We start from the raw sequence: 25,872 nt of genomic DNA on the forward strand, positions 1-25,872 counted from the left end.
GTCCTTCAAGAGGTGTAGATATGCCACAATTCCTGTAAACATTAGATGCAGTCTTTGGCTTCTGATGACACTTCCTGCTGGGGCAGAAATAAAGAACTGTATGACAGGGCAGTTGCACGCTGCAGTTACACAGGGTAGTAATACATAGTTCTGTTCATAATAAAGCATTTACCTTGACACAGGTTTGCTCATTGGTAAAATACTACACAGGACCAACTCATCCCTAGGGTGGCAACAAGGATGGCAATGGGTGCTGGAATTCAGCCCCAATGAGAAAGACACTACACTGGTCATGAATGGATGGACAGAAACACCACTGAAGATGCTTTCACCACATTAGGAGATGTCAATGAGCAAAATCTAAAAAGTTCTTCACCCCTCTCTGTGGTAGGGGTTGGAGGGACAGCAGCATTTTTAGAGAGAGGCTTTCACTTACAGTGGGCTCAGGTCACAATATTCATGTGTATGAGAACTTCTGAATTAATTAAGGCCCAAATTCTGCAACCACTTCAGTGGGACCACTCAGGTTCAGATGAGGAAATGCTTTCCTCCTCATGGAATTCTGTGCCACTGTACAATGCAGAATTTGCACAGAATTAATGTTCTCCACAGAATTTTATTTTTTTCACACAGAATTTGTGATTTTCATCAAAATGCTTCCTTTTTCCAGTTTTTCCTCATCTGACCCTAGTGGCGCCGTCCTCCCTCTTATATTTAGGGGTCCACCAAATTTACGTCCATGAAAATCGTGCCACAGACTGCAAAACTTGGTCTTCCCCATGAAACCTGGTCTCCAATCACCCATCTCTGAAGACAGAGTGGAGAGCGGCGGCTGCTGGCCAGGTGCCCAACTCTGAAGGCGGCGCTACCGCCAGTCGCAGCACAGAAGTAAGGGGTGACACTTCCAGAATCTTTTTTGTTGTATTGTTACAGCCATACTTGCTGACAGGTATTTTGAAATAAATTACCAAAATAATTGAAATTGGCATGATTATATTGTGTTATTTTGACAAATAAAATATGCAGAATTTTAAAATATTGTGTGCAGAATTTTAATTTTTTTGGCACAGGATTCCCCTAGGAGTAATGCTGAAATGTCTTCAGGACAAGGATTAGCTCTTACTATGTGTTTGAATAGTGTAATACAGCAAGACCCCTGATCTCTAGACACTATCGTAATACAAATAAATAATAATGTGCTTGGATTAGAACCTAAAAGGGTGACTAACACAGTTCTGGTCTGTGAATACAGGTGCATCCAGCATGTCTATATAGGATATAGCCTCTTTAAGGTTTGCTGGGAATTGTAGTCTCTGGATAGAGCACATGATCAAGAAGGCCTTTGAGTATGTATCATCATGTGACTGCCTGCGGGCAGCTATATAAAGGAAGGTTGCAGGACTGCTTAGAGAAAATGAGGGTGGAGGTAAGAATTAGAGGAAATTCCTATATGAGACTCTGGTAGGAGAGCCTGGGAGGGTATGCTTTTCCTGCTAGGACAAATGTTTTGAGTAGGAGATGACTAGTATCATGCTCTCTCATGCAGAGGTTTTGAATGTGAACCTCGGCCAAGTGCTTGTAGCTTTCTCAGGGGCAAATGAATCCAAGCTCCATCATGCACCACTATTGATGGGATCCTGGAGGAGCTGTGTGTGGGACCTCCTCTCTGCTGTGATTAGAACCATTTTTAAGTAGTGCTGGCTTCTGATCAACATCCTAAGGCAGGGTTAATGTAGCAGGAGCCCTGCCTGGCCAGCAACTAATCTGCACTGCACAAAGGAACAACTCTGTGGATACTCACCTGCCTCAAAAGAGGGATGGGTGGAGGCCATATCCTTGCAATGTTGAGTTTGGAGAAAAGGAGGGAATAAGAGCTGAGGTGGTGCATGCAGACTGGGTGATGAACCAGGACGGGGTGGGTGTGTGTGTGTGTGTGTGTGTGTGTGTGGGTGTAAATAGGTTATGGACCAGGACCTGGGGCTGGCAGAGGTGCGTACACTAGAGAATGGACCAAACAATATTGCGGGGGGGGCAGTGTGTGTATGCTAGGTGATGGACCAGGAGCTGGTGGGGCAGCATGTACACTAGGTAATGGACCAGGAGATATGTGGGGGGGGGGGAGAGTGTGTGTACACTAGATCAGTGGTTCTCAACCAGGGGTCCGGGGCCCACAGGCAAGCCCTGAGCAGGTTTCAGGGGGTCCACCCAGCAGGGCTAACATTAGACTTAGTTGTGGCACCTTAGAGACTAACAAATTTATTAGAGCATAAGCTTTCGTGAGCTACAGCTCACTTCACGAAAGCTTATGCTCTAATAAATTTGTTAGTCTCTAAGGTGCCACAAGTCCTCCTTTTCTTTTTGCAGGTTTCAGAGTAGCAGCCGTGTTAGTCTGTATTCTCAAAAAGAAAAGGAGTACTTGTGGCACCTTAGAGACTAACAAATTTATTAGAGCATAAGCTTTCGTGAGCTACAGCTCACTTCATCGGATGCATCCGATGAAGTGAGCTGTAGCTCACGAAAGCTTATGCTCTAATAAATTTGTTAGTCTCTAAGGTGCCACAAGTACTCCTTTTCTTTTCTTTTTGCGAATACAGACTAACACGGCTGCTACTCTGAAACCTGTGATTAGACTTACTGTGGCCCAGGGCAGAAAACCGAAGCCCCACCGCGTGGGGCTGAAGCCTGGGGTTCCATGCCCCACCACCCAGGTCTGAAGCCGAAGCACCTTAGCTTCACAGGGCCCACTGTGCCATGGGGCCCTAGGCAATTGCCTTGCTTGCTACCTCCCAATGCTGGCCCTGCCTTTTGTATGCAGAAAAACAGCTGTGGCACAGCTGGGCCATGACGTTTCTATAGCATGGGGGGCTCAGAAAGAAAAAGGTTGCGAGCCCCTGCTCTTGATGATGGACCAGGAGCTGATGGGGGGTGTAGGTACATCAGGTGAAGCACCAGCCCTGGGCGGGGGGAGGGGGGGCGCACACAAGGCGAGGCCCCAGCTGCGCTCCACCCGCTCCGTTCTACTGGGCCCGAGCACTCCAGCGGCGGAGCCAGCGCCTGGCGATCGATCGGCTCGGCGTTCCGCTCCAGGCCGAGTGCCCTGCCTGCCTCCTGCGTTGGAGGCGCTCGGCGCTCGGCTGGCTCGCCTTGGGCGCCGGGCGGGCGTCTCTTTTCCCATTCGAAGATGGCGGCCGCGGGCAGCGGCGGAGGCGAGGCGGGAAGCGGCGGACCAGAGTGAAGCCTCCGCGGAGCCCCCTCGCCCCTGAGCGGGGCCGCCGCGCGGCGGGCTGCTCCCGCCTCCGGCCTGGGCCGCCGCGGGGGACCCCGGGGCCTGCTCTAGGGGCAGAGCCGCGGGCTGGAGCGAGGCTGGAGCCCGCCGGGGTGAGAGGAGACGCGGGCAGGGGGCGGTGAAGCGGCCGGGCTGGTTCAAATCGAGGGGGCGCGCGGAGCCCCGGAGGGGAGGGCGGGGCGCGCTGGGGGCAAGTGCGAGGGTGGCCGGCAGGGGGCGCGCGCGCGCTGGGTGACGGGGCGCCCCACCGAATTGCAAGGGGGCGCCGCTGGGGCGGCTGGCTGCGCTGGTAGCGCCGGGTCCCTGCAGCGGGCCACTGAAAGCGGGCTAATGGCAATAACCCTGCAGGGCCATCGCCCCCCCCCCCCGCGCCCTGGAGCACCCATCGCGGCTGTGCCAGCCACAGGGGCACAGCACCCACACAGCTGCCCGGGGAGGGAGAGACGGCACCGGGCTCTGCCTAGGGCAGGGCGCTGCCCCGGAGGCTTCTGTTGTCCTCATTGGTCCTTACACCGTTACCTTCCTTCCCCGCGGGCTGCTGTGAGTTCATCGCATTGTCTGAGGGAGGGCCTGATGCGGCAGCCGTGAGGTGCAGAAGAGGCCCTCGGTCACACAGGTGGGCTTCAGTTGGACTCTTCGCATGGGGAAGGTTTGGAGAATAGGGACCCAAGGTCCCCGTCCTGCTAACGCACCTTCAGCGCTACATGTGTGTGTCCCATCAAAGTCCACAGGACTGCTTGTACATAAAGTTAAGCATGTGCTTTGCAGGGTCAGGGGCTTAGTTTGTGAGCCCTTCTGGGCAGGGACCTTGTCTTCTAAGCTCTACTCTTGCCTCTTCCTTTCTCTAATTTTTTTTTAATGGGACTAATAAGGTATGTGCATAACCGTACACAAATCTGTTTCCTCTTGGTGTTACCCTCATCTTTCCCATCACAGCCCACCACCTGTGTTGTCTCTTGAGGAGCTGTATCTATGATACGTGCTGATCCTATAAACATTTACCATCAAGTATAGTGCCTACTATCCTGAGTGCTCCCATTGAAGTCAGTGGGACAGATCGCAGAAATAAACATAGTGTCTTGTAGTGTTTGCAAGATGTGGCCCTTAACCTTGTAAGCTCATTGTGTGGAAAGGATCTGTCTTACTTTTATTTTTCTGTAAAGGACTGTGCTGTGGTGTTAAATAAATTCTTTGTGTGAAATGCCAAGAATATAGCACTAGGGATATATTACCTATGACCTGACCAGGATGGTGATAGTGACTGTGAAATGCTCAGGGAGATTAGAAAGGCTATTAAAATAAAAAATTCAATAATAATGGGGGATTTCAGCCATCCCCATATTGACTGGATACATGTTACCTCAGGATGGGATGCAGAGAAAAAGTTTGACACCTTAAATGACTGCTTCTTGGAGCAGTCCTGGAACCCACAAGGGGAGAGGCAATTCTTGATTTAGTCCTAAATGGAGCACAGGATCTGGTCCAAGAGGTGTATATAGCTGGAGCGCTTGGTAATAGTGACCATGATATAATTAAATTTAACATCCCTGTGGTGGGGAAAACACCACAGCAGCCCAACACTAGCATTTAATGTCAGAAAGGGGGACTACACAAAAATGAGGAAGTGAGTGAAACAAATTAAAAGGTACTGTGCAAAAAGTGAAATCCCTGCAAGCTGCATGGAAACTTTTTAAAGACACCGTAATAGAGGCTCAACTTAAATGTATACCCCACATAGTAAGAGAACCAAAAAAGTGCCACCATGGCTAAACAACAGAGTAAAAGAAGCAGTGACAGGCTGTCAGGTTTCCTTCCCCACTCTGAACTGTAGGGTACAGATGTGGGGACCCGCATGAAAGACCCCCTAAGCTTATTTTTACCAGCTTAGGTTAAAAACTTCCCCAAGGTACAAACTTTGCCTTGTCCTTAAACAGTATGCTGCCACCACCAAGCGTTTTAAACAAAGAACAGGGAAAGAGACCATTTAGAGACGTCTTCCCCCAAAATATCCCCCCAAGCCCTACACATCCCCTTTTCTGGAGAGGCTTGAAAATAATATCCTAACCAATTTGTTACAAAATCATCAAAGACCCAAACCTCTGGATTTTGGAACAATGGAAAAATCAGTCAGGTTCTTAAAAGAAGGATTTTATTAAAAATAAAGAAAGGTAAAAATCATTTCTGTAAAATCAGGATGAAAAATACTTTACAGGGTATTCAGATTCAAAACACAGAGGATCCCCTTCTGGGCAAAACCTTAAAGTTACAGAAAACAGGAATAAACCTTCCTCTTAACACAGGGAAAATTTACATAAAACAAAAGATAAACTAATCCATCTTGCCTGGTTTACCTATATTGGTTGCGATATTGGAGACTTTGATTAGGACGGGTTGGAGAAGATGGATTTCTGTCTGGCCTCTCTCAGTCCCAAGAGAGAACAACCACGCAAACAAAGAGCACAAACAAAAGCCTTTCCACCCTCCCAAGATTTGAAAGTATCTTGTCCCCCTATTGGTCCTTTGGGTCAGGTGCCAGCCAGGTTAGCTGAGCTTCTTAACCCTTTACAGGTAACAGGATGTTGCCTCTGGCCAGGAGGGGTTTTATAGCACTGTATACAGAAAGGTGGTTACCCTTCCCTTTATATTTATGACAGAGTCAAAAAGGCATCCTTTAAAAAGTGGAAGTTAAATCCTAGTGAGGAAAGTAGAAAGGAGCATAAACTCTGGCTAGCTGTTCTTCAAATTCTTTTTTGGTCTTCTTAATTATATTTTTACACTTCATTTGCCAAAGACAAAAATACAGAAAAAACATTTTTAAGTACATCAGAAGCAGGAAGCCTGCTAAACAACCAGTGGGGCTGCTGGGCGATCGAGGTGCTAAAGGAGTACTCAAGGACGATAAGGTCATTGTAGAGAAACAAAATGAATTCTTTGCATTGGTCTTCAAAGCTGAGGATGTGAGGGAGATTCCCAAACCCAAGCCATTTTTTTTAGGTGACAAATCTGAGGAACTGTCCCTGAGTGAGGTGTCATCAGAGGAGGTTTTGGAACAAATTGATAAACTAAACAGTAATAAGTCACTTGGACCAGATGGCATTCACTCAAGAGTTCTAAAGGTACTCAAATGTGAAATTGCAAGACTACTAACTGTAATCTGTAACCTATGATTGAAATCAGCTTCTGTACCAAATGACTGGAGTATAGCTAATGTGACGCCAGTTTTTAAAAAGGCTCCAGAGGTGATCCCAGCAATTACAGGACGGTAAGCCTGACTTCAGTACCGGGCAAACTGGTTGAAACTATAGTAAAGAACAAAATTGTCAGACGCATAGATGAACATAATTTGTTGGGGAAGAGTCAACATGTTTTTTGTAAAGGGAAATCATGCCTCACCAATGTACTAGAATTCTTTGAGGAGGTCAACAAGCATGTGGACAAGGGGAATCCTGTGGATATAGTGTACTTAGATTTTCAGAAAGCCTTTGACAAGGTCCCTCACCAATGGCTCTTAAGCTAAGTAAGATGTCATGGGATAAGAGGGAAAGTCCTCTCATGGATTGGTAACTGGTTAAAAGATAGAAAACGAAGGTAGGAATAAATGGTCAGTTTTCTGAATGGAGAGAAGTAAATACTGGTGTCCCCCAGGGGTCTGCACTGGGACCAATCCTATTCAACATATTCATAAATGATCCAGAAAAAGAGGTAAACAGTGAGGTGGCAAAATTTGCAGATGTTACAAAACTGTCAAGATAGGTAAGTCCCAAGCAGACTGCGAAGAACTACAAAAGAATCTCTTAAAACTAGGTGAGTGGGCAACAAAATGGCAGATGAAATTCAGTGTTGATAAATGCAAAATAATGCACATTGGAAAACATAATCCAAACTATATGTATAAAATGATGGGGTCTGATTTAGCTGTTACCACTCAAGAAAGAGATCTTGGAGTCATTGTGGATAGTTCTCTGGAAAACATCCATTCAATGTGCAGCAGCAGTCAAAAAAGTGAACAGAATATTGGGCATCATTAAGAAAGGGATAGATAATAAGACAAAAAATATCATATTGCCTCTGTATAAATCCATGGTATGCTCACATCTTGAATACTGTGTGCAGATCTGGTCATTCCCCTTTTAAAAAAAAGATGCATTGGAATTGGAAAAGGTACAGAAAAGGGCAACAGAAATGATTAGGGGTATGGAATGGTTTCTGTATGAGGAGAGATGAATGAGGCTAAAACCATTCAGATTGGAAAAGAGACGACTAAGGGGGGATATGATTGAGGTCTATAAAATCATGACTGGTGTGAAGAAAGTAAATAAGGACGTGTTATTTACTCCTTCTCATAACACAAGAACTAGGGGTCACCAAATGAAATTAATAGGCTGCAGGTTTAAAACAAACAAAAAGGAAGTATTTCTTCACACAATGCACAGTCAACCTGTGGAACTCTTGCCAGAGGATGTTGTGAAGACCAAGACTGTAACAGGGTTCAAGGAAGAACTAGATAAATTCGTGGAGGATAGGTCCATCAATGGCTATTAGCCAGGAAGGCAGGGATGGTGTCCCTAGCCTCCCTGTTTGCCAGATCTGGGAATTAGCGACAGGGAAAGGATCACTTGATGATTGCCTGTTCTGTTCATTCACTCTGGGGCACCTGGCATTGGCCACTTTTGGAAGACAGGATACTGGGCTGGATGGACCTTTGGTCTGACACAGTATGGCAGTTCTTAAATTCTTATGCCATGTCTATCAATGGCATTGTACACATTTTTGTAATATTGAGGGTTTTTAAAATTTCTGTGGTGGATGATTTTCCTAAAATATTTAAATGAATGCTGATTAACCTCTACCCCATGTGAATTGTAACAAAAATGTTTCCTACGTAGTTGGGGTGGTAGTGGTGGGTGTAGAGTGGTGGTAGGTTTGTTTTTTGTTTAGAAACCAGTAAAGCATGAATACATATTTATATTATAGTGTCAACACTTGTTTCTAAAGCCTGTAGGTATATGGAGAGCTTTACAAAACACACACAAGACAAGTTCCCTACCCCAAAGAGTTTAAAGTCTTAACGCCAGTATGGTGTCATGTTTGCGTCTCAGCCAATCAGAAAACTGGCTGCTTGGTCTCTTACTCACAGATGGAAAAAAAGTAACTTCAGCCAGGAGAGAACTGGATAATCCCTGGAAGGATAACTTGGTTTTAAAAGTTGCACTTCTACCAAGAAACTGGTCTCTAACTGAAGAACACAAGTTGTTTTCTGTGAAATAATCTGAATCCAGCTAGTCCACAATGACAAAAGGTGCAACCTCTTACCTGCACCAGGATCCCTAATAGAATGACTCAGTCAGGAGAGACATGGAACTTCCTGAGCTGCCAGAGGCTGGGAGTGCTGCAGAATCCCTAGGAAAAGGGAGTGCTTTTTCCTTCTACTTCCTCTCCCATCTCCCAAATTAGCCATCAGAATTGCTAAAGTAACCGGATGGGGGAATTCAAGAATTTCAGAAAAGATGCACACCTCTACCCCACAATCTCCAATTAATGTAGTAGATCTAAGGTCATTGGACATTGCACAGGACTGGTATCCAGCTGGGGTCTTCTCTTTCTCCACCCCAGATTCTTCATCCAAGATTCAGGGGTTTTCCATTTGTCTCTTTAAAGACCCCACTCTTTGCTACAATGCTGACAAGAAGGGGTCATAACACCAATTCTGTTTTTAATTGTTTGTGTCAACATGGAAGCTAAAACAAGCCATTTGGTCACTCGTTTTACATTTTATTGAAATAAATGACATGATGTTATCAATTTGAGGTTTCATGAGGAAGAGGGGATCCTTGTTATCTCCCTGTAAAATCAAGCAACCCCTCCAAACTTTTAACGTGAATCAGCTAAAGCAAACTACCCTGAAGTTTGATCTTTTTCTACCAATCCTCCCATCCCTTAGGTGTGAGCAAGAGCAGACAAGGAGGCACACTTCCTTGCTTTCCCTCTGCCACTTTCTTCCTGTGAGTCTCCATTCAGTTCCCAGTGGGAAGTTCCCTTTTCTCCATTATGATTCCACTTTATGGGAGGGTTATTCTCATTCTCTGTTTCTTAGACCTTGTCCTGTAGACGGGAACGGGGGAAGGAGCCCAGACGTGGCAACACATTCTCAGGCTCCTGCAGGACCGCCATGGCTTATGATGACTCCAAGAAAAAAGAAGGTATGACTGCTTCATAATCTGTGAGGGTGTTCAAAAAGGGTACCCTCTACAGCCCCTGCAAGCCCATGGAGTTGAGAGAGTGGGAAAGAAAGCCGGTCTCCTGCATGGCAGTACAGAATGCAAAGCCCTAGGGCATCAGGCTGGGTTTCTGCAGCATTCCAAGTCTCTCGTGGCGTCAGGAAGTGAGATACTGGGACTAGAAAATGGGTTTCACAGGTGGCATTTCAGACTGCTAACACCTTCGTTACTGAACTCTGCCCTTGCAGCATTTATTGTCCCTGTCAACTCAATAGAACAGGAATGGGAATAGAATTTAAATCTCCTTCACAGCAACATAGTAATCTCTAGACCCTGGTTTTAGTCTCAGCAGCATCCTGAGCTCCTTCTGCCTCTGGGGAGAAAGAAACCAAGACTAGGAATTGAACTTTGATCTCTTGTAGGATACTGTACAGCACTGAGCCTTTTCCCTGCAGTTGGGGCAGCACAGCACACAAATTCCTAGTCCCCAGTATTCTTTTTTGTTGTTGTTGTGGTTGGTTGGTTGGTGTTTTTTTTTTTTTTTTTTTTTGTACATCAGTCTGCTTCAACTTTGGCCTCTGTGATTGTGTTGCATTTTATGCAGAATGAATTTGCTTTCATTGTTCCTTAATTGGGTATCTCCATCCTTCCCTTTCTTACCACACTCACAAATGCTAGAGTGCTTAGAGGGTGACCGAAGCATTGACGACGTGGGGCTGGCAGCAGGTAGAACCCAGCGAGAGAAAAAACGCTCTTACAAGGATCTGCTGCGGGAAGAGGAGGAAATAGCAGCTCAGGTCAGAAAGACCTCAAAGAAAAGGTTGAAGGTGAGAAAATGCACTTAAAACAGCGATTCTCAAACTTCAGCAACCCGAGGACCCCCATTTTGATTTAAAATTTTTCACAGACCCCCAAACCCTCACTCAGCCCCAGGGCCTGCCCCCACTTCACCTCTTCCCGCCTGCACTCCACCCCAGTCCCTCCTCTTCCCCGTCTCTTTCCACCCCCAAGTGTGTCCCATCCCTGCTCCTCCCCCTTTCTCCCAGCGCTCCTGCACGCTGGGCAGTTGTTCCTCGGGATGCAAGAGGCGCTGGGAGGCAGAGGGAGGAGTTGATCAGTACAGCTTGCGGACCCCAGTTTGAGAAACGTTGACTTAAAATTTTCTGCTGGGATTGGGGTGGGTGAATTTGCTATTTTCCTTTTGTAAAAATGGCCAGTGACAGACTATGGAAAGCAGAGGGAGTGCTTCACATCACTCATTGGCAGCATACAGTCCTTCAAAAAATGGTATTGATTAATTCTGAGAGGTAGTCAGGCCCAGTTATTATCTGTGATTTGTGGCCTCAGGATGGATGAGTGTGGAGATTCCTACCCCAGCCCTGAGAGGCATGGGAGAGCAGGAATTCTTAACTTTCATATAAAAAACAAAATTCTAGACGTTATGTTGCATAGATAATTTACAGAATGTGAACAGAATATAAAGTGGTGCACTGTTGTCCTCCTGATTCTGCAGGCAGCCTGAAATGGTAGCTCTGAGAGGTATGAACTGCCCTATTCATCACCTAGAGGTGTTAATACTGAAACCTGATAGTAACCACTTTGAGCTGAAATTTCTGTTGCCTATTGTCAGTCCAGAGGTGACTAGTTTAAGATTTGGAGGGTTAAGACCTTTGCAAGTGTGGAAAAAATTGTTTTCCACTTTTTTTTTAATTTTCCACAACTCAAATGGAATTCCCAAACTTCATTTTAAAACTTCAGAATGGTCAATACACAGAGAATGTATTTCGGTGGTGGGCAATCTGTGGCCCTTCCTACAGCTCCCATTGGCCGGGAATGGTGAACCACGGCCACCGGGAGCTGCTGGGGGCAGTGCCTGCGGATGGTCAATGTAAACAAACTGTCTCATGGCCCACCATCGGATTACCCTGACGGGCCGCAGGTTGCCCACCACTGATGTATTTAGTGACAAGAGTGGTTTCCAGAATTATCTGTATCAAGAGCCAGTATGAATTTGTTTTTGTTTCCTACTGGTTTTTCATCTCCTTTTCTTCTCTGATTCCAGGACAGCGACCTCTTCTTCTTGGGGACAGAATCTCATAAGAAGAAGAGGAAGCATTCCTCTGATGAGTTCTTCTACGGAGGTGAGAATAGGAAACATGTAGGATTGATGCTATGGGGCAGGAAGGCTGATCGGTAGGGCCCTACCAAATTTATTGTCCATTTTGGTCAATTTCACGGTCATAGGATTTAAAAAATTGTAAATTTCATTATTTCATATATTTAAATCTGAAATTAAACAGTGTTGTAACTGTAGGGGTCCTGACCCAAAGGGTAGCTGTGCGGGGGGTCCTCAAGGTTATTGTAGGAGGATTGCGGTATTGCCACCCTTGCTTCTGCATTGCTGCTGCTGGCAGTGATGCTGCCTTCAGAGCTGGGCACCTGGTTGGAAAAAAAAAAAATCCTGACATTTGAGAGTTTTATCTCCAGATCACGAGTGAGGCTTAATTTCACTTACAAATCGCTGTCAGCCCTGAGCTGCTGGGGCTCCTGCTGTCAGCCTCCGCTGTCCCGCCACCCGGGGCTGACAGCGAGAGCCCTTTCTCACAGGCTCCGGTTGTCAGCCCTAGGCAGCTGCTCCCCTACCACCGGGAAGTGGGAGAGGGGACCCCCTGCAGCCCCCACAGACCTGGGAAGGGTGAAGAACCCCAAGAGGAGCAGAAGTGAGACTGAGAGGGCTAACTATGGCCTGGGGGCTATGGAGGAACTGAAGTGAAGAGGTTGGGGGCTGATGCGATGGGGGGGGCGGGCGGTCTGTATTGATGGTAGGCTCTGAGCAGATGTGGTGAGTCCTGGGAGGATGAACTGAGTACGGTGTCACGTGGAGTAGGGGACTTGAAGTGATGGGGTGGTGATGATGGGGACTGGATTGGGGACTAGACAGGATTAATTGCTGGGCAGGAGATGAGCAGATGTGGGGATGAGAGTTCCTGCAGCAGGGGCCAAAATCCCCTTATCCAGTACATGTGGGAGAGTGGGCAACACTAATTGTCACATGCACACACCCTGGGGATGAGCAGGAGTGTAAAAATCAAGAGACTGACCTAAAATCTCAATTTAATAATTTTTCTAAATCTTGTGATTTTGGGGCCAAACTCATGATTTTTGGAGGTCCGACTCATGATTTTTTATCTCTTGAAGTTGGCAATACTGCACATCCCTTTAGGTGGCTTTTGTGCTTGTTTTTTCTCTCTGAAAGATCAAGCTATGGATTTTCTTAGATCGTAAGCTCTTTGGGACAGGGACTTTCTTTTTGTTCTGGTTATGCAGTGTCTACCACAATGGGGTTCTGGTCCTTGACTGGGTCTCCTTGGTGCTACCATAGTACAGATAATAAATAATAACAATACTAATAATACTCAAGGTAATACTGGCTCCTCTGAATTTTCAGTCACAGTATATTCATGTCATGGGATGGTCAAACCAGGCTCTCTGAGTTTATTATGAACACTGAATTATCCTAACAGTTCATACTCATAACTAAACAGAAGCTCACAGTTTCTATTTCTCTGTAGCCTTGTTTCTTGTGACCAGCCTAGTGCCAGGCTTCCTTTGCAACAAGATTCAGAGGACTTCTCTCTAAGCCAGAAAGGTGTCCATTTAGCCCTGAGCACCAGGAATATTGTGGGACTCAGAACCCCTCTTCTTCAAGCTGGCATAGGAGGAGATATGTCACATACAGTCTCCCCTCAGTTTGATTTATTTTGGTCTTTTTCAGACCTTTCACCTTTGGAGTTGCCATCAAAGAAGAAGAAAAAAGCAGTCTCAAGCCCAAACTCTTCTGACACAGCCATGGATCTTCTTAAGGCTATCACCTCACCTCTTGCCACGGGCTCCAAGCCCTCAAAAAAGACAGCTGAAAAATCATCCTTCTCTTCCTTTGCTGCCACTGGCTATTCAGAGAGCAAGAAGGAGCACCATAAGAAGAAACTGAGTGGTAGCAGTGGAGAGCTCACACTGGATGATGGTAGCTTCCACAAATCCAAAAAGATGAAGCCACTCTATGTAAACACAGAGACACTGACCCTGCGTGAGCCTGATGGCTTGAAGATGAAGCTCATCCTTTCACCTAAAGAAAAGGGGGGTGGCACAGTAGACGAGGAGTCATTTCCATACTCCTCACCACCAGCAGCAGCAGCAAAAAAATCCTCCAAGAAATCAGGTCGAGATGAACAAGGCTCATTCCTCCTGGGTCATGAACTTCAAAGCTTCCTGAAATCGGCTCGGAAGAAGCACAAGTCACTGCCAGATGCACATCCACCTCCAATCCCCGAGGGATTTGTCCCTGACACCTCCCTGTTCTCAGAAGGTCATGGGAGTGAATATGACCTTTCAAGTATGGAGCCACCACTGGAATCAGGTTCATCATCTGGTGGGGAGTTGGAGGCCGGAGAGCTGGTGATAGATGACTCCTACCGGGAGATCAAGAAGAAGAAGAAGTCAAAGAAAAGCAAGAAAAAAAAGGACAAGGAGAAACACAAGGAGAAGAAGCACTCCAAGTCTAAGAAGAGTTCTGGACTCCCTGCCTCTGTAGCAGTAGCTGAAGTTATGGTGACACCACCACCACCCCCTCCACCCAGCACTCCATTTGTCCTTCCTGTGCCTCCCCCCCCACCTCCTGTTTTCCACACAGATGGACAAAGTGAGAAGAAAAAGAAAAAAGAAGAGAAGGACAAGGAAAAAGCTGAGAAAGCAGAAAAGGATAAAGAAAAGGTAAAGAGCGGTAGCAGAAATTGTGATGTCTAAGAGGCTCTGACATTGGGTAACACTGGATAAGACACCCTATATTTTGGCCACAGAATTATCCACAGAACCATTGCCTTTGTTCCAGAAGCCGAGCTTTTGTTTAAAAAAATATATATATTTCTAGTGCTCATTGTTATGAAAATAACCTTCAAAATTTGAATCAAGTATAAACTGAAACAGTAGGTCTCAGAGGCATGAGCCATCCTGTCCATGTCAAATGGTTTTTAACCCTGAAACCTAAAGAAGAAAAACTAAGTATCAACATAAATTGTTTCACTGTTGAAACATTTTTGCGAAACATCAGTTATCGTGCAATGTATACAACTATGCTTTAGGGCATAAACCATCCTCTAACTTTATCTAAAAGGAGAAATAAGAAACTTCTTTTAACAAGTTATACCATAATTGCCCATTTTGGGGTTTCTCGCACCTTTTTCTGAAGCATCTGATTCTGGCTACTGCCAGGCAGGCTACTGGACCAGAGTGCCCACTGATCTGGTAAAATATGGCAAGGGAAAACAACTCTATGCTGAAGTTGAAGTATTTTTCCATTATCTCCTAAATGAAAGAGAAATAAGCTATTAATCTTGTAGAAGGACCACATTCCCAGTTCCATCCTATGCTGAGAATCTAGGACATCAGGTGTCCATGGCTAATTTATAAAACTGCGAGTGGGGAAAACTTTTGACAGAGTATGAGTGGCATGGCAGTAATCAGAGCAATGTCATCTTGCAGTATACTGATGGGAAAGATGACAGACTGGACATAGAGTAGCTGGATTGTGTCAAGAATTAAGCAGGAATAAACCAAGTGAACCAGCCCATAATCACTCTCACTCAGTAAAATAGGCTCTAAACTTACATGTAGGATTTCTCTGAGCACAGATTGGCAACTGCCTCTGCCACCACAGTTGCTGTACTGCTAGTGTCTTACTCCTGTAGAAATCCTAGGACTGGAATAAGAGATGGTGTTGTTTGTCAAGACTGAATTGTCACAAGATCTATGTGACATCCTAGACCACATCTACACCACAAGCTTGGGGTTTACTCGGCGCAGCTCCGCCATGCCTCCACTGCTACTATCTGTGCTACTGAGGCCATGCTGTTATTTATACTCACACTAACTCAATGATGGCTAGCACAAGCATGTGTACTCTTAACAGGGGAATTGCGCCCCTTGCTCATGTGGTAGACATATCCGTAGGAATGGAATAAGAAGGGGTGCTGCGTGTCAAAATTGAGGTGTGTCAGCAGAACTGGATGCTGTTCCTGAATCAGAATAGCAGGGGTTGCCTCAGGTCAGGAATGAAATGTATTGGCAGAGATCTTGCAGGAGTAACACAGATTATCCTTAAATTTAAATAGGTCTCGATATAATTAAAAATCTTCCTTGTTTTCTTTTCTCCTTGTGATTAGCCAAAGAAGAAGAACATGTCTGCCTATCAAGTGTTCTGTAAGGAATATCGAGTGACTATTGTGGCTGAGCATCCAGGGATAGGTAAGAGAATAACCTAGCCTCTTCTGTTCATATACGTCTGTCACTGTGATAGTCCAGTCAGATTGGTTATCAGAGCGTATCCTTGTTTTGTCCCAACACCCACTATTGATGCTGGAGTGCAAAGAGTGTGTCTGGATGCTTTAAATAAGAGGCAGCAAAGTGAAAAGGAAAGGCTCCCATGATCTAATATCATGGTCTTTCAACCCAACTGTGAATTTGGATAACTTCCTTTTACTGTGAAACTGTCTCCGATAGTATGTTGTGCAGCCTCCCATATACACATGTTCCTCAGTGGAGGTGTATGTGTCCAGCATCCACCTATTCCTTTTAGGTTGAGACTGTTGGAAATAGTCGCCAAGCATGGGTAGTTCAACTGTGATACAGGCTCTTCACTAACAGCATATGCATGGGCCAGTTTCCTGAACTTTCAGTATTTATACGAACTTTCCACTGTCTTCTCTTTGTTGATTTTTATAGTTGATTTTTTTATTAACCTTTCCCATTTTATTGCTACCTCCTCTTTTCCTCCCAGATTTTGGGGAGTTGAGCAAAAAACTGGCAGAAGTGTGGAAGCAGCTGCCTGAAAAGGATAAACTGGTACGTATGCCCCTGGATACATTTTTTGTAGAATAAATTCTCTACATTAGCTGCCTGGATCCTCTCATGCTGCCAGCTTTGCTTTTGCAGTGTAGGGTCCCTGGGTGTTAAAGTATGGCAAATAAATGTGCAACCCCCTGCAGTAAGGGAATTGGGTGCTCTCAGCCCCATAATAACAAAAATGTCCGGTTTCTGCTTGTGAGATTTGCTTAGCCAGTCAACTATCCATAAAGTCACCCCATCTCCCAAATCCTGGCAGCAGGTTTGCCTAATGGTTTGAATCCTACTTTTCTTTCCATGTTCTGTGCAGGTTTGGAAGCAGAAAGCTCAATATCTGCAGCATAAGCAGAATAAAGCAGAGGCCACAACAGTGAAGAGGAAGGCAGCTTCATCAGAGGGTGCCCCAAAAGTGAAAGGTAATAGCCACACCTCATTTGTTCTAGTATTTGGGGAAAGGGGAGAGTACGACCTGTGCATTGGGGAATAGAGAGAGTGCCTTCTGCTCTTTCCCTCCTCCTTCCCCATGAGTTTGGTGTCTGATTATTCTCTAACTCCAAAATGATCCCTATAGAGGACTGAGGAATGGTGTTAATAGGTTTCAAAAGGGCATCCTGACCATCCATAAGCTATTAATATGGTACCATTCATACAGCACATTGGTGATGGAGTATATAAAGCAAGAAGGAACAGGAGAGAAGTTTGTGTAGTGCAAGAGGCTGGAGTTAACAAAAACAAAGGGTATGGTTAGTTTAGCATCTTTTTAATGAGAGAATCTCCCACCACTTCTATATTAATATTAGTTATTAATACAGCGTCAAGAAGTGGGGTTGGTGCTTTGCATAGTATGAGAGAGACCCCAGCTCCAAAGAGCTTACAATCCAAACAGACTTATCAGTAAAGGAATAAGAAAGAAGAGATAAGATTTTTTTCCCCCATCTATTTTAAGCTTCCCCAGCAGGTATGCTTTCACCTCATAAGAAGTCCCCTTCCAGCACTGTGGTGTTATCCTCCTCACCAGCCAAAGCCCCTGATACAGATCCCATTGATGTAGCTGCACATCTACAGTTGCTGGGTGAATCTCTGAGTCTCATTGGACACCGACTGCAAGAGACAGAGGTGGGTACAGAGCCAGTACCAAATCAGGGAATCTCATTTGTAATCCCAACATAATGTGTGTAATCTGGACTCTAAACTGCATTGGGTTTAATGGGTAACAGTATAGTTTCACTCTCACTGTCCTGCTGCCAGCTTTATCACCAATAAAATGTATTTGAACTGCTTTTCCCCAGTGTCCCAATTGGGATTTTTGTACAGGGGAGTAGCTCCTGCCACTGTAAAGGTGAAAACCTCTTCCTTAACAGTAGGATGTGGAAAAGTAATTCCCCACTCCAAAAATTATGTTACCTTAGGGCAAGCCTAGCTACAGTCTTAGCTCCTTGATCCCAGAGAGGCAACATTCTTCACTGTGCTTCCTATTTCTTGGTTGGGGTTTAAGTATCTATTATCGCAATAGATGATAAAAATCATAAAAATTGTGAACCTAATGAGACATACTTACTCCAGTACTCGGCCTTTGATTTCTGTTGTTTCTCACCCTTTTCCTGTATTTGTACATTGCCTGTTGAGATCCTGTTGTAAACTGTTTGGGTCAGTGATATATGTGTATGAAGTACATCACATGGTTTTGTTATGATACAAACAATAGATAGAGAAGTGGGGTTGGTGGATAAGACCAAGAGAGAACTTGTGGTATCTTTGAGAGAATAGATTTTTGTGGTGATGGGATTGCAGTCTCCACTACTTATACCCATTCAATTCCTTTCTCCTTCCTTATTTCCAGGGGATGGTGGCTGTATCAGGAAGTTTGTCAGTACTTCTAGATTCTATTATCTGTGCCCTGGGCCCTTTAGCATGCCTGACCACACAACTACCTGAGCTGAATGGCTGCCCTAAGCAAGTTCTGGTGAGTTCCTTGTGGTTCTTATTTCAGTTCTAGACCTATTAGTCTCCATGGAAAGAGAGCTGGGGTCCTGAATAGCGTGTCTTTGTGACACTGGTAAGTCTCTACTGCTACACAGATGGATAAATACTTCTGCTAGTGCACTGTTACTATCAGGGCTTTGGAGAGGAGCCTGCGGAGCAGCTCCGGGGCAGTGGAGCTGCAGGTTTTTGCCTGGAGCTGGGGTGGAGCCGGAGCACAGCTCCAAAGCCCTGGTTACTTTGGGAAGGATTTATGTGTGGGGAATTCACTGATAATATCTGCTGTAGGATATTGTGCATTAGATTTTCAGTGAAAGATACAGAGATGCTAACAGTTCAAGGGAACTTAACATAACCTTTATTCCATTTATTGCAGTACTTGCAGCTCCTGTTTCTCAATGACTCAAACAGTAAATCTGGAGCAAATAAAACAACTGTGTGCATGCCAGACATCTTAATAAGATCCAAGTTTGCATAAGAATTAAAAGGCCCTCTCCAGCTGGTATATATATATATATATATATATATACACACATTCAGTTTTTCTGTAATTGTGTAAATATCATTCCAGTGACCCGCAGTTAACTCTTAAGACCAGGATTCCCTATGTGGAGGGTGGCCACCTCAAAATATGTCAGTAAACTCCTCCAGGCAAGGGAGGCATGTGGTCTGTTACTCCCAGCTATTGGGTTCAGAGATACATATTCTCTCCTCCATTCCTAAACAACACTTCATAGTGAGCCCTCATTTGGCAGTGGGCAACTTGCAGCACCAGTGCAGCATGATGGCAAATGCAAAGTGAGAACATGAAAGCAGAGAGAGGGACAGAAGTCACAGCACCAAGCAGGGGAGAGGACCAAGGCAGAGAAAAAGAGAGGGAAGAAACCGGAATCAAAAGGAGAAAACGTACCCAGTAAAGTACACAGAAAACACTAGATGAAAAGCAAATCTGACAAGGAAGAGAAAAAATATATTTGGGAAGAAAATGGAAGATAAGGCAAATTATCCAGGGCATGATGCGAATGATCTAGGTTCAGGGAGTGGCCCAGACACTGACTCATCACAGGAAGGGGTCTCTAACAAAAAAAAATAAAAAGGTGTGGCAGTTTCTGCTGTAAACTCCCACAGTGGCCATGGGCATATTGCCTAGTATGTCAACCAGATGCAGCCAGCTCAAGCCATGGCTATATAACCGTTGGACAATGCAGCCTACACTTCAGTCTCTCCCTCTTGCCAAAAGCATTCTGAGCACTGGCACTCCCTCTCCACATCATTGATGGGGCTGGAAACTGGAACCTCTTTTTATTTCTGTTAAGAACGAGGGAGCTTGTAGGTAGGTTAAGGAACTAATCTTTCACTTCTGGAGATGTGAGCTCAGACCTGGTCACAAGTGCAATTAGTTTGGTAGTTCCAAGCTAGTTTCTTATCTAGACATTTGTCCACATCAGTAAACATCTTTCCCCACGGTAAACTAGAGTTGGCAGGGCTTGTGTGTCGTGTAAGGTGCTGTGTATCTCTTCAGCCAGTAGGTGGCATTGCTAAATATAGAACCGATCAAGAGACTGCCAAGATTCCTATCCCTTGTTCTTCAAGCATTAACAGGCATGTGCATCGAAGATATTGCTACCTGAAATTTATCAGCCAAAACTTTTTCAGCAAAGGGTGCAGATTCAGCAACACTAAAACATTCTTCAAATTTACTGAATGATTCCTTTTTTAAAAAATCAGAAAGCGGCAAAATGTTTCATTTTGACATTTTCAAAACTAAATGCTTTGATTTTTCAGTTAGAAATGACTTTTTTCCAAATATCCTTCAAGTTTATATTTAAAAAAATCCCAAACATTAAAAAATGATTGACATTGAAATGAAGCATTTTGTTTTGGATTGAATGAAATATTTTGTTTGACCGAAAATGACATTTTTTCTATTTGCTGAAAATTCTGAAAAAGCTTGTTTTGAGTCCATCCCAAATGACAGGTTTCAGAGTAGCAGCCATGTTAGTCTGTATCCACAAAAAAAAAAAAAAAAGGAGTACTTGTGGCATCTTAGAGACTAACAAATTTATTAGAGCATAGGCTTTCGTGAGTTACAGCTCACTTCATTGGATGCATGCAGTGGAAAATACAGTGGGGAGATTTTATATACACAGAGAACATGAAACAACGGGTGTTACCATACACACTGTAACAAGAGTGATCAGGTAAGGTGAGCTATTACCAGCAGGAAAAAAAAAATCTTTTGTAGTGATAATCAAGGTGGGTCATTTCCAGCAGTTGACAAGAACATCTGAGGAACAGCGGGGGGGGGGGGAATAAACATGGAGAAATAGTTTTACTTTGTGTAATGACACATCCACTCCCAGTCTTTATTCAAGCCTAATTTAATGGTGTCCAGTTTGCAAATTAATTCCAATTCAGCAGTCTCTCGCTGGAGTCTGATTCTGAAAATTTTTTGTTGAAGAATTGCCACTTTCAGGTTTCAGAGTAGCAGCCGTGTTAGTCTGTATTTGCAAAAAGAAAAGGAGTACTTGTGGCACCTTAGAGACTAACAAATTTATTTGAGCATAAGCTTTCGTGAGCTACAGCATCCGATGAAGTGAGCTGTAGCTCACGAAAGCTTATGCTCAAATAAATTAGTTAGTCTCTAAGGTGCCATAAGTACTCCTTTACTTTTCACTTTTAGGTCTGTAATCGAGTGACCAGAGAGATTGAAGTGTTCTCCGACTGGTTGTTGAATGTTATAATTCTTGACATCTGATTTGTGTCCATTTGTTCTTTTACATAGAGACTGTCCGGTTTGACCAATGCACATGGCAGAGGGGCATTGCTGGCACATGATGGCATATATCACATTGGTAGATGTGCAGGTGAACGAGCCTCTGATAGTGTGGCTGATGTGATTAGGCCCTATGATGGTGTCCCACTGAATAGATATGTGGACACAGTTGGCAACTGGCTTTGTTGGGAGTGGATGTGTCATTACACAAAGTAAAACTATTTCCCCATGTTTATTTTCCCCTCCTACTGTTCCTCACACATACTTGTCAGCTGCTGGAAATGGCCCACCTTGATTATCACTACAAAAGATTTTTTTTCACTCCTGCTGGTAATAGCTCACCTTACCTGATCACTCTCGTTACAGTCTGTATGGTAACACCCATTGTTTCATGTTCTCTGTGTATATAAATCTCCCCACTGTATTTTCCACTGAATGCATCCGATGAAGTGCTTATGCTCACGAAAGCTTATGCTCAAATAAATTTGTTAGTCTCTAAGGTGCCACAAGTCCTCCTTTCCTTCATCCCAAAAGAGTTTCTTTTCCTTTTTTTTTTTTCCCCCCGGAATTGCCAGAGAACTGAAAAATCCATTATTTGCACAGCTCTAGTCTGAGGCTTCTTTTGGGTAGCCAACCACACCTCTGGGATTACTGGTGTGCTGCAGTCATAGACACTACAGGTGAAGTCGCTGGAACATGTTTGCTGAGATACTGGGGACCACAACAATATCCTTTAGGCTGCCAACAGAATTTGCAAAGAAAATCCAGGAGCTAAGACAAACTTTCTTTCACTCTCACCTTATTTCTGAAATATTTTCCTTTTTTCACACTTTCACATTACAAATTCTAGCAGAGTTTTTCATGAGTTTGTGAAGGCAGGGCATTTCTCCTGGATTCCCCTATTCCATCACCCTGGGTTGGGTCCTCACTGAGCTTCCCTCTGGTGGATGTAGGCTGGGTATGGATTGCTTCACAATTCATCTACACTGCCCTTAGCACTGGCCAGGTGGGAGGAGGAAGCACTATAACTCACTGTGAGTGTTTCCCTTACCTCCAGGTGCCCCACTGTGCTCTCAGTGCCTGAGACTGTCTTTCAGCTAGGTCTCCTTGTAGTTCCAAAACGCTGAAGGTTAGCTAACAGTACTGGTAACTTCCAAGAGAATAACAAGATGAGGATCTCCACATCCCACAGCTCTTTTACACTGAAGCATTGTTTCTGTAGGATTTAGAATCATAACTGATTCTTTTAAAAAATGTTAAATGTTCTCTTTCCAGTCAAACACACTAGACAACATCGCCTACATCATGCCTGGACTCTGACAGGAAAGGACCCTGAGATGAACCTGCTTCCACGTTACTGACTTGTGTACATAGGCGCTATACCGGCACTCTCTAAGGGCTCCGTGTGTAGGGTTTTAAAGTTTTATATTTGTATAGTGTATACATAGGATTGTAACTATTTTACTTTTATTAATTTTATGAAAAGTTGTGACATAAACTGAGCGAATCCTTTCCTGTTGGTGGGAGAGACCTATTCAATGTATTCTCCAGTCAGAAGGTTTTGCATGTTTGGAATTCATAAGACTTTTGATATATCAGCCTTAAATTCAAAGAAGCCTTTTTGGGGAATTGGCCTGAGCACAGACTGTCTGTTAATGGACAAGTGCACAGGCTTGTTCATTTTGGACCAAGCAATAGTGCTGGACTCATCACCAGACCTGTTTCTAACTTCTATTGAAATGCACTGCTTTGGGGGAGGACTGGATGGCTGACAGAAGAAAGAGGCTTTGACCTCTAGGTCATGTCTTCCAACTCCCACGTCATTAGTGTTACTGTCTGCTGACTGGCTGGTAGCTTGTGTTAAAATAGTTGTGGAGATGGTGAAGAATCTGTACTCTTCTAGTGGACTTGCACCTACATCATCATCAACACTAGATGCCAACCTCAGAAAAGGGCCAAAGATTGAATGGACTGAGGAGAATGAACCACCTCTTAATTCCTCCAGATCAGGGCTGTACCCCCATGATGGGGAGGAGAGGGAGAAACTTGCACTGCCTCTGCCCGTCTGTACCTGTTTTGTGGGTAGAGGACTTTGTTTCTAAGAGTGTTGATCCTATCATCTCTTTCACCAGCAGTATGGAAAAAGAGTTATGGAATCCTGGTGCTGCTGGATTATCTAGAGACAGTGCTTAATGTTAAAGATCGCAGAGGTTCTTGCTGAGTGGAACATGGGTTGAGTGGCCAGATCCCACCTGAGCTCCTTCTCCTCCAAAGTGAACTGCGGGAAAGCATTTGATTCTCACATAGGCGTGCGTGTGTATGTGTGGTGTATTTAACTTTTGCCAATATCTGTAATAGATTTTAATTTATCCTGTATATTTCTGTATATATATGTGTGTGTGTGTATATATATATATATATATAATTTAAAAACAAAATAGCCTTCCCTCCACCAATCGTGTGTGGAAAATATGAATCAGCTGTGCTCACCCTCCACCCTACAGGAATTAGCTACTCCTGTTATAGCAGGCATAGACTCTGCAAGAGGGAATAGCGACAACAGGGTGTTAAATCCTTGTGAAGAACAGTGTGTCCAGGGATGTTGGGTGGAAGCTGCAATGGAGACCCGTTTATTCTGGCCCTAGCCTTCCCATCCCTTATAATTTATAGGTTTTAAAGTAGCAAAAGAAGGACACTTTTGCTTCTGTTTTGAATTCTGGATTCTCTCTTTTCCGTGGCAGCTGGAAGTGAGCTGTACCTCAATATGGCTGAGCTCTAAATCTGTTATGATTAAGCAAATCCTTGGATGTGTAGAGGGAAGCTTCCACCCAATCCCCTCTACTGTTTATTTCCCTAGCTGCACATACATGGTAAATGCTGTCTTGTAGGGCTTCCTCTCTTCCCAGTTCAATGCTGCTTTGTTGGTCAATCAGTAGGGCTAGGTTGGTGGGTGAAACAGAAGGCTCTTATAGAGTATATAGAAGATCTGGGCCCAGGCCTCAGACCTAGGCATACACATCTCAAAAATATGTGGCTAATCCCAAGCAGCACTTGAGGGAGGTGAGGGTGAGCAAAGAGATATTATTGGGCTTCTGAACCCTCACCAAACCTTCTATTCTAAGAAATGGCATAAAACACCGAACTGTGTTTCCAGCTCTCCACAATGGAGAGCACTGTAGTGAATGATAGATACTCAGATCTCTATCTAAGGAACATAAGGGGATCAATCAACTATAGCTTTGCCATCTATATAACGATAAACTCTTGAAGAGTTTTAAAAAAAAAACCAACCACACACACACAAACTCTAATGTATTGTATTTTTATTTAAAATTTGTAAACATTTGTATAATCTGTACCTTGTGGTATTTGGTACTAGAGGGAAAACTTTGACTGAGACCTAACAGTTTTTATATTTTTGTTATTTTTCTTGCCATTTGGTCCAGATTGCATTACAGTTGTATAAAGAAACTTTTGTACTGTACTTACATATACTTTTTTTAACATTTGGAGTTTGTGTCATTATTTTGTATTTATATCTGCATCTTCTCCCCAACAACACTGGCTACTAGTGTTTAGTATCACTAAATAGTGCATAGTAGTCTGTTTTGTTAGCCTCTCCTGTTCTATGGGCAGTGTGTTCCAACACCTCGTTTCTACTAGCGCAATCTGCTTGATACATCTCTTGAAAATTACTGATAATTTAGACCCCTACTCCATACTTCTTAGCGGCATCAATGAGAGACATGCCTGAGAGCTCTCATCTAGCATTGCAAATGTCCCACTAATGAGCCACGTTCCTGCCCCTGTGACCTTCCCTGCAGCTCAATTCATGTGTTGCAAGCAAAATAGTACTGACGGTTCAGGATCAGTATGGTAAACCACTAGTTACAGGAATAGTAGGATCGCATCTTGTCATTATATTCTTTAAAAATTATGTTTCAGGAGTTGAGAAACTCATGGACCAGTTGCAGCCTCAGAACTTGTGTTTTGGGATGTCTCAACCCATGATGATATAGAATATGACACTTCACCAACGTAAATTGTATTTTGTATTTCAACACAAGTTGACGAGATGAATTTTAAAATACATAACCACCTACCCTCACACATTTCAACATTCCAGGAAAACCACATTAAGAGAACTATTTAATATGTTGGCGGAAAAAGACTTGCGTACTGAAGGTGGTTGTCAGTTCCTCCTACCATCGTGCATAAAACAGAAACAAACAGTAAAACTAAAAGATGAAGCACTTAGAACTGCTCTGCGTATGGTAAATGCTGCAGGCTATGTTCTAGTCCACCGCTCGCACTCGCAACACAGCAAATGTAAACTTTGGATCTGGGGTTGGCCAATTTAAAAGACCGCTCATGTAGAGAGAGGGGTCCTAAACTCCCCAGCACAAGTCCCATAGCAAAGGAAGCAGTTCTGTCCATCACTCTTCAGCAGCCTCCGCCCATGTCACCAGAGCCCACAGAAGTAATAAGCTTGGCTTGATTCAGAGACAGTAGAACCCAAACTACTAGGTCTGTTTTAAAAATAGATATGACGCATACACAGGGTGCTATCATGAGTTCATAATCTGCATGGATCATCAGTACATTCAGGCTTTTGGAGTAACAGACTATGTTAAAACAATAAATTGTATTTGATTACTGTTGCTCCTGACTCCCAAAAAGGTTTTGTGATTCTAATTCATTTTATGGATGGTATT

General features: G+C 44.2%; 1 protein-coding gene across 6 annotated transcripts; it reads left to right on the forward strand.

The window, feature by feature from the left end:
• Positions 1-1,365: 1,365 nt before the first annotated feature.
• On the forward strand, positions 1,366-24,669 carry HMGXB4 (HMG-box containing 4). 6 transcript variants are annotated; one of them, XM_043519941.1, is made up of 11 exons: positions 1,366-1,426; positions 9,381-9,486; positions 10,183-10,331; positions 11,567-11,645; positions 13,280-14,274; positions 15,723-15,804; positions 16,337-16,401; positions 16,712-16,817; positions 17,348-17,517; positions 18,242-18,364; positions 22,433-24,669. In XM_043519941.1, the coding sequence occupies exons 1-11, from the start codon at positions 1,415-1,417 to the stop codon at positions 22,475-22,477; spliced, it is 1,932 nt and encodes a 643-aa protein (XP_043375876.1). In that variant the 5' UTR covers positions 1,366-1,414; the 3' UTR covers positions 22,478-24,669. The 6 variants fall into 6 exon arrangements, with proteins under 6 accessions (XP_043375876.1, XP_038232253.1, XP_043375881.1 ...); XM_038376325.2 differs by lacking the exons at positions 1,366-1,426; positions 22,433-24,669 and adding exons at positions 3,158-3,378; positions 18,758-20,183; XM_043519946.1 differs by lacking the exons at positions 1,366-1,426; positions 9,381-9,486; positions 22,433-24,669 and adding exons at positions 3,245-3,378; positions 11,018-11,141; positions 18,758-20,183.
• The last annotated feature ends 1,203 nt before the right edge of the window (positions 24,670-25,872 follow it).

The sequence above is a fragment of the Dermochelys coriacea genome, chromosome 1 (assembly GCF_009764565.3).
Source record: "Dermochelys coriacea isolate rDerCor1 chromosome 1, rDerCor1.pri.v4, whole genome shotgun sequence".
Classification (NCBI taxonomy): domain Eukaryota; kingdom Metazoa; phylum Chordata; order Testudines; family Dermochelyidae; genus Dermochelys; species Dermochelys coriacea.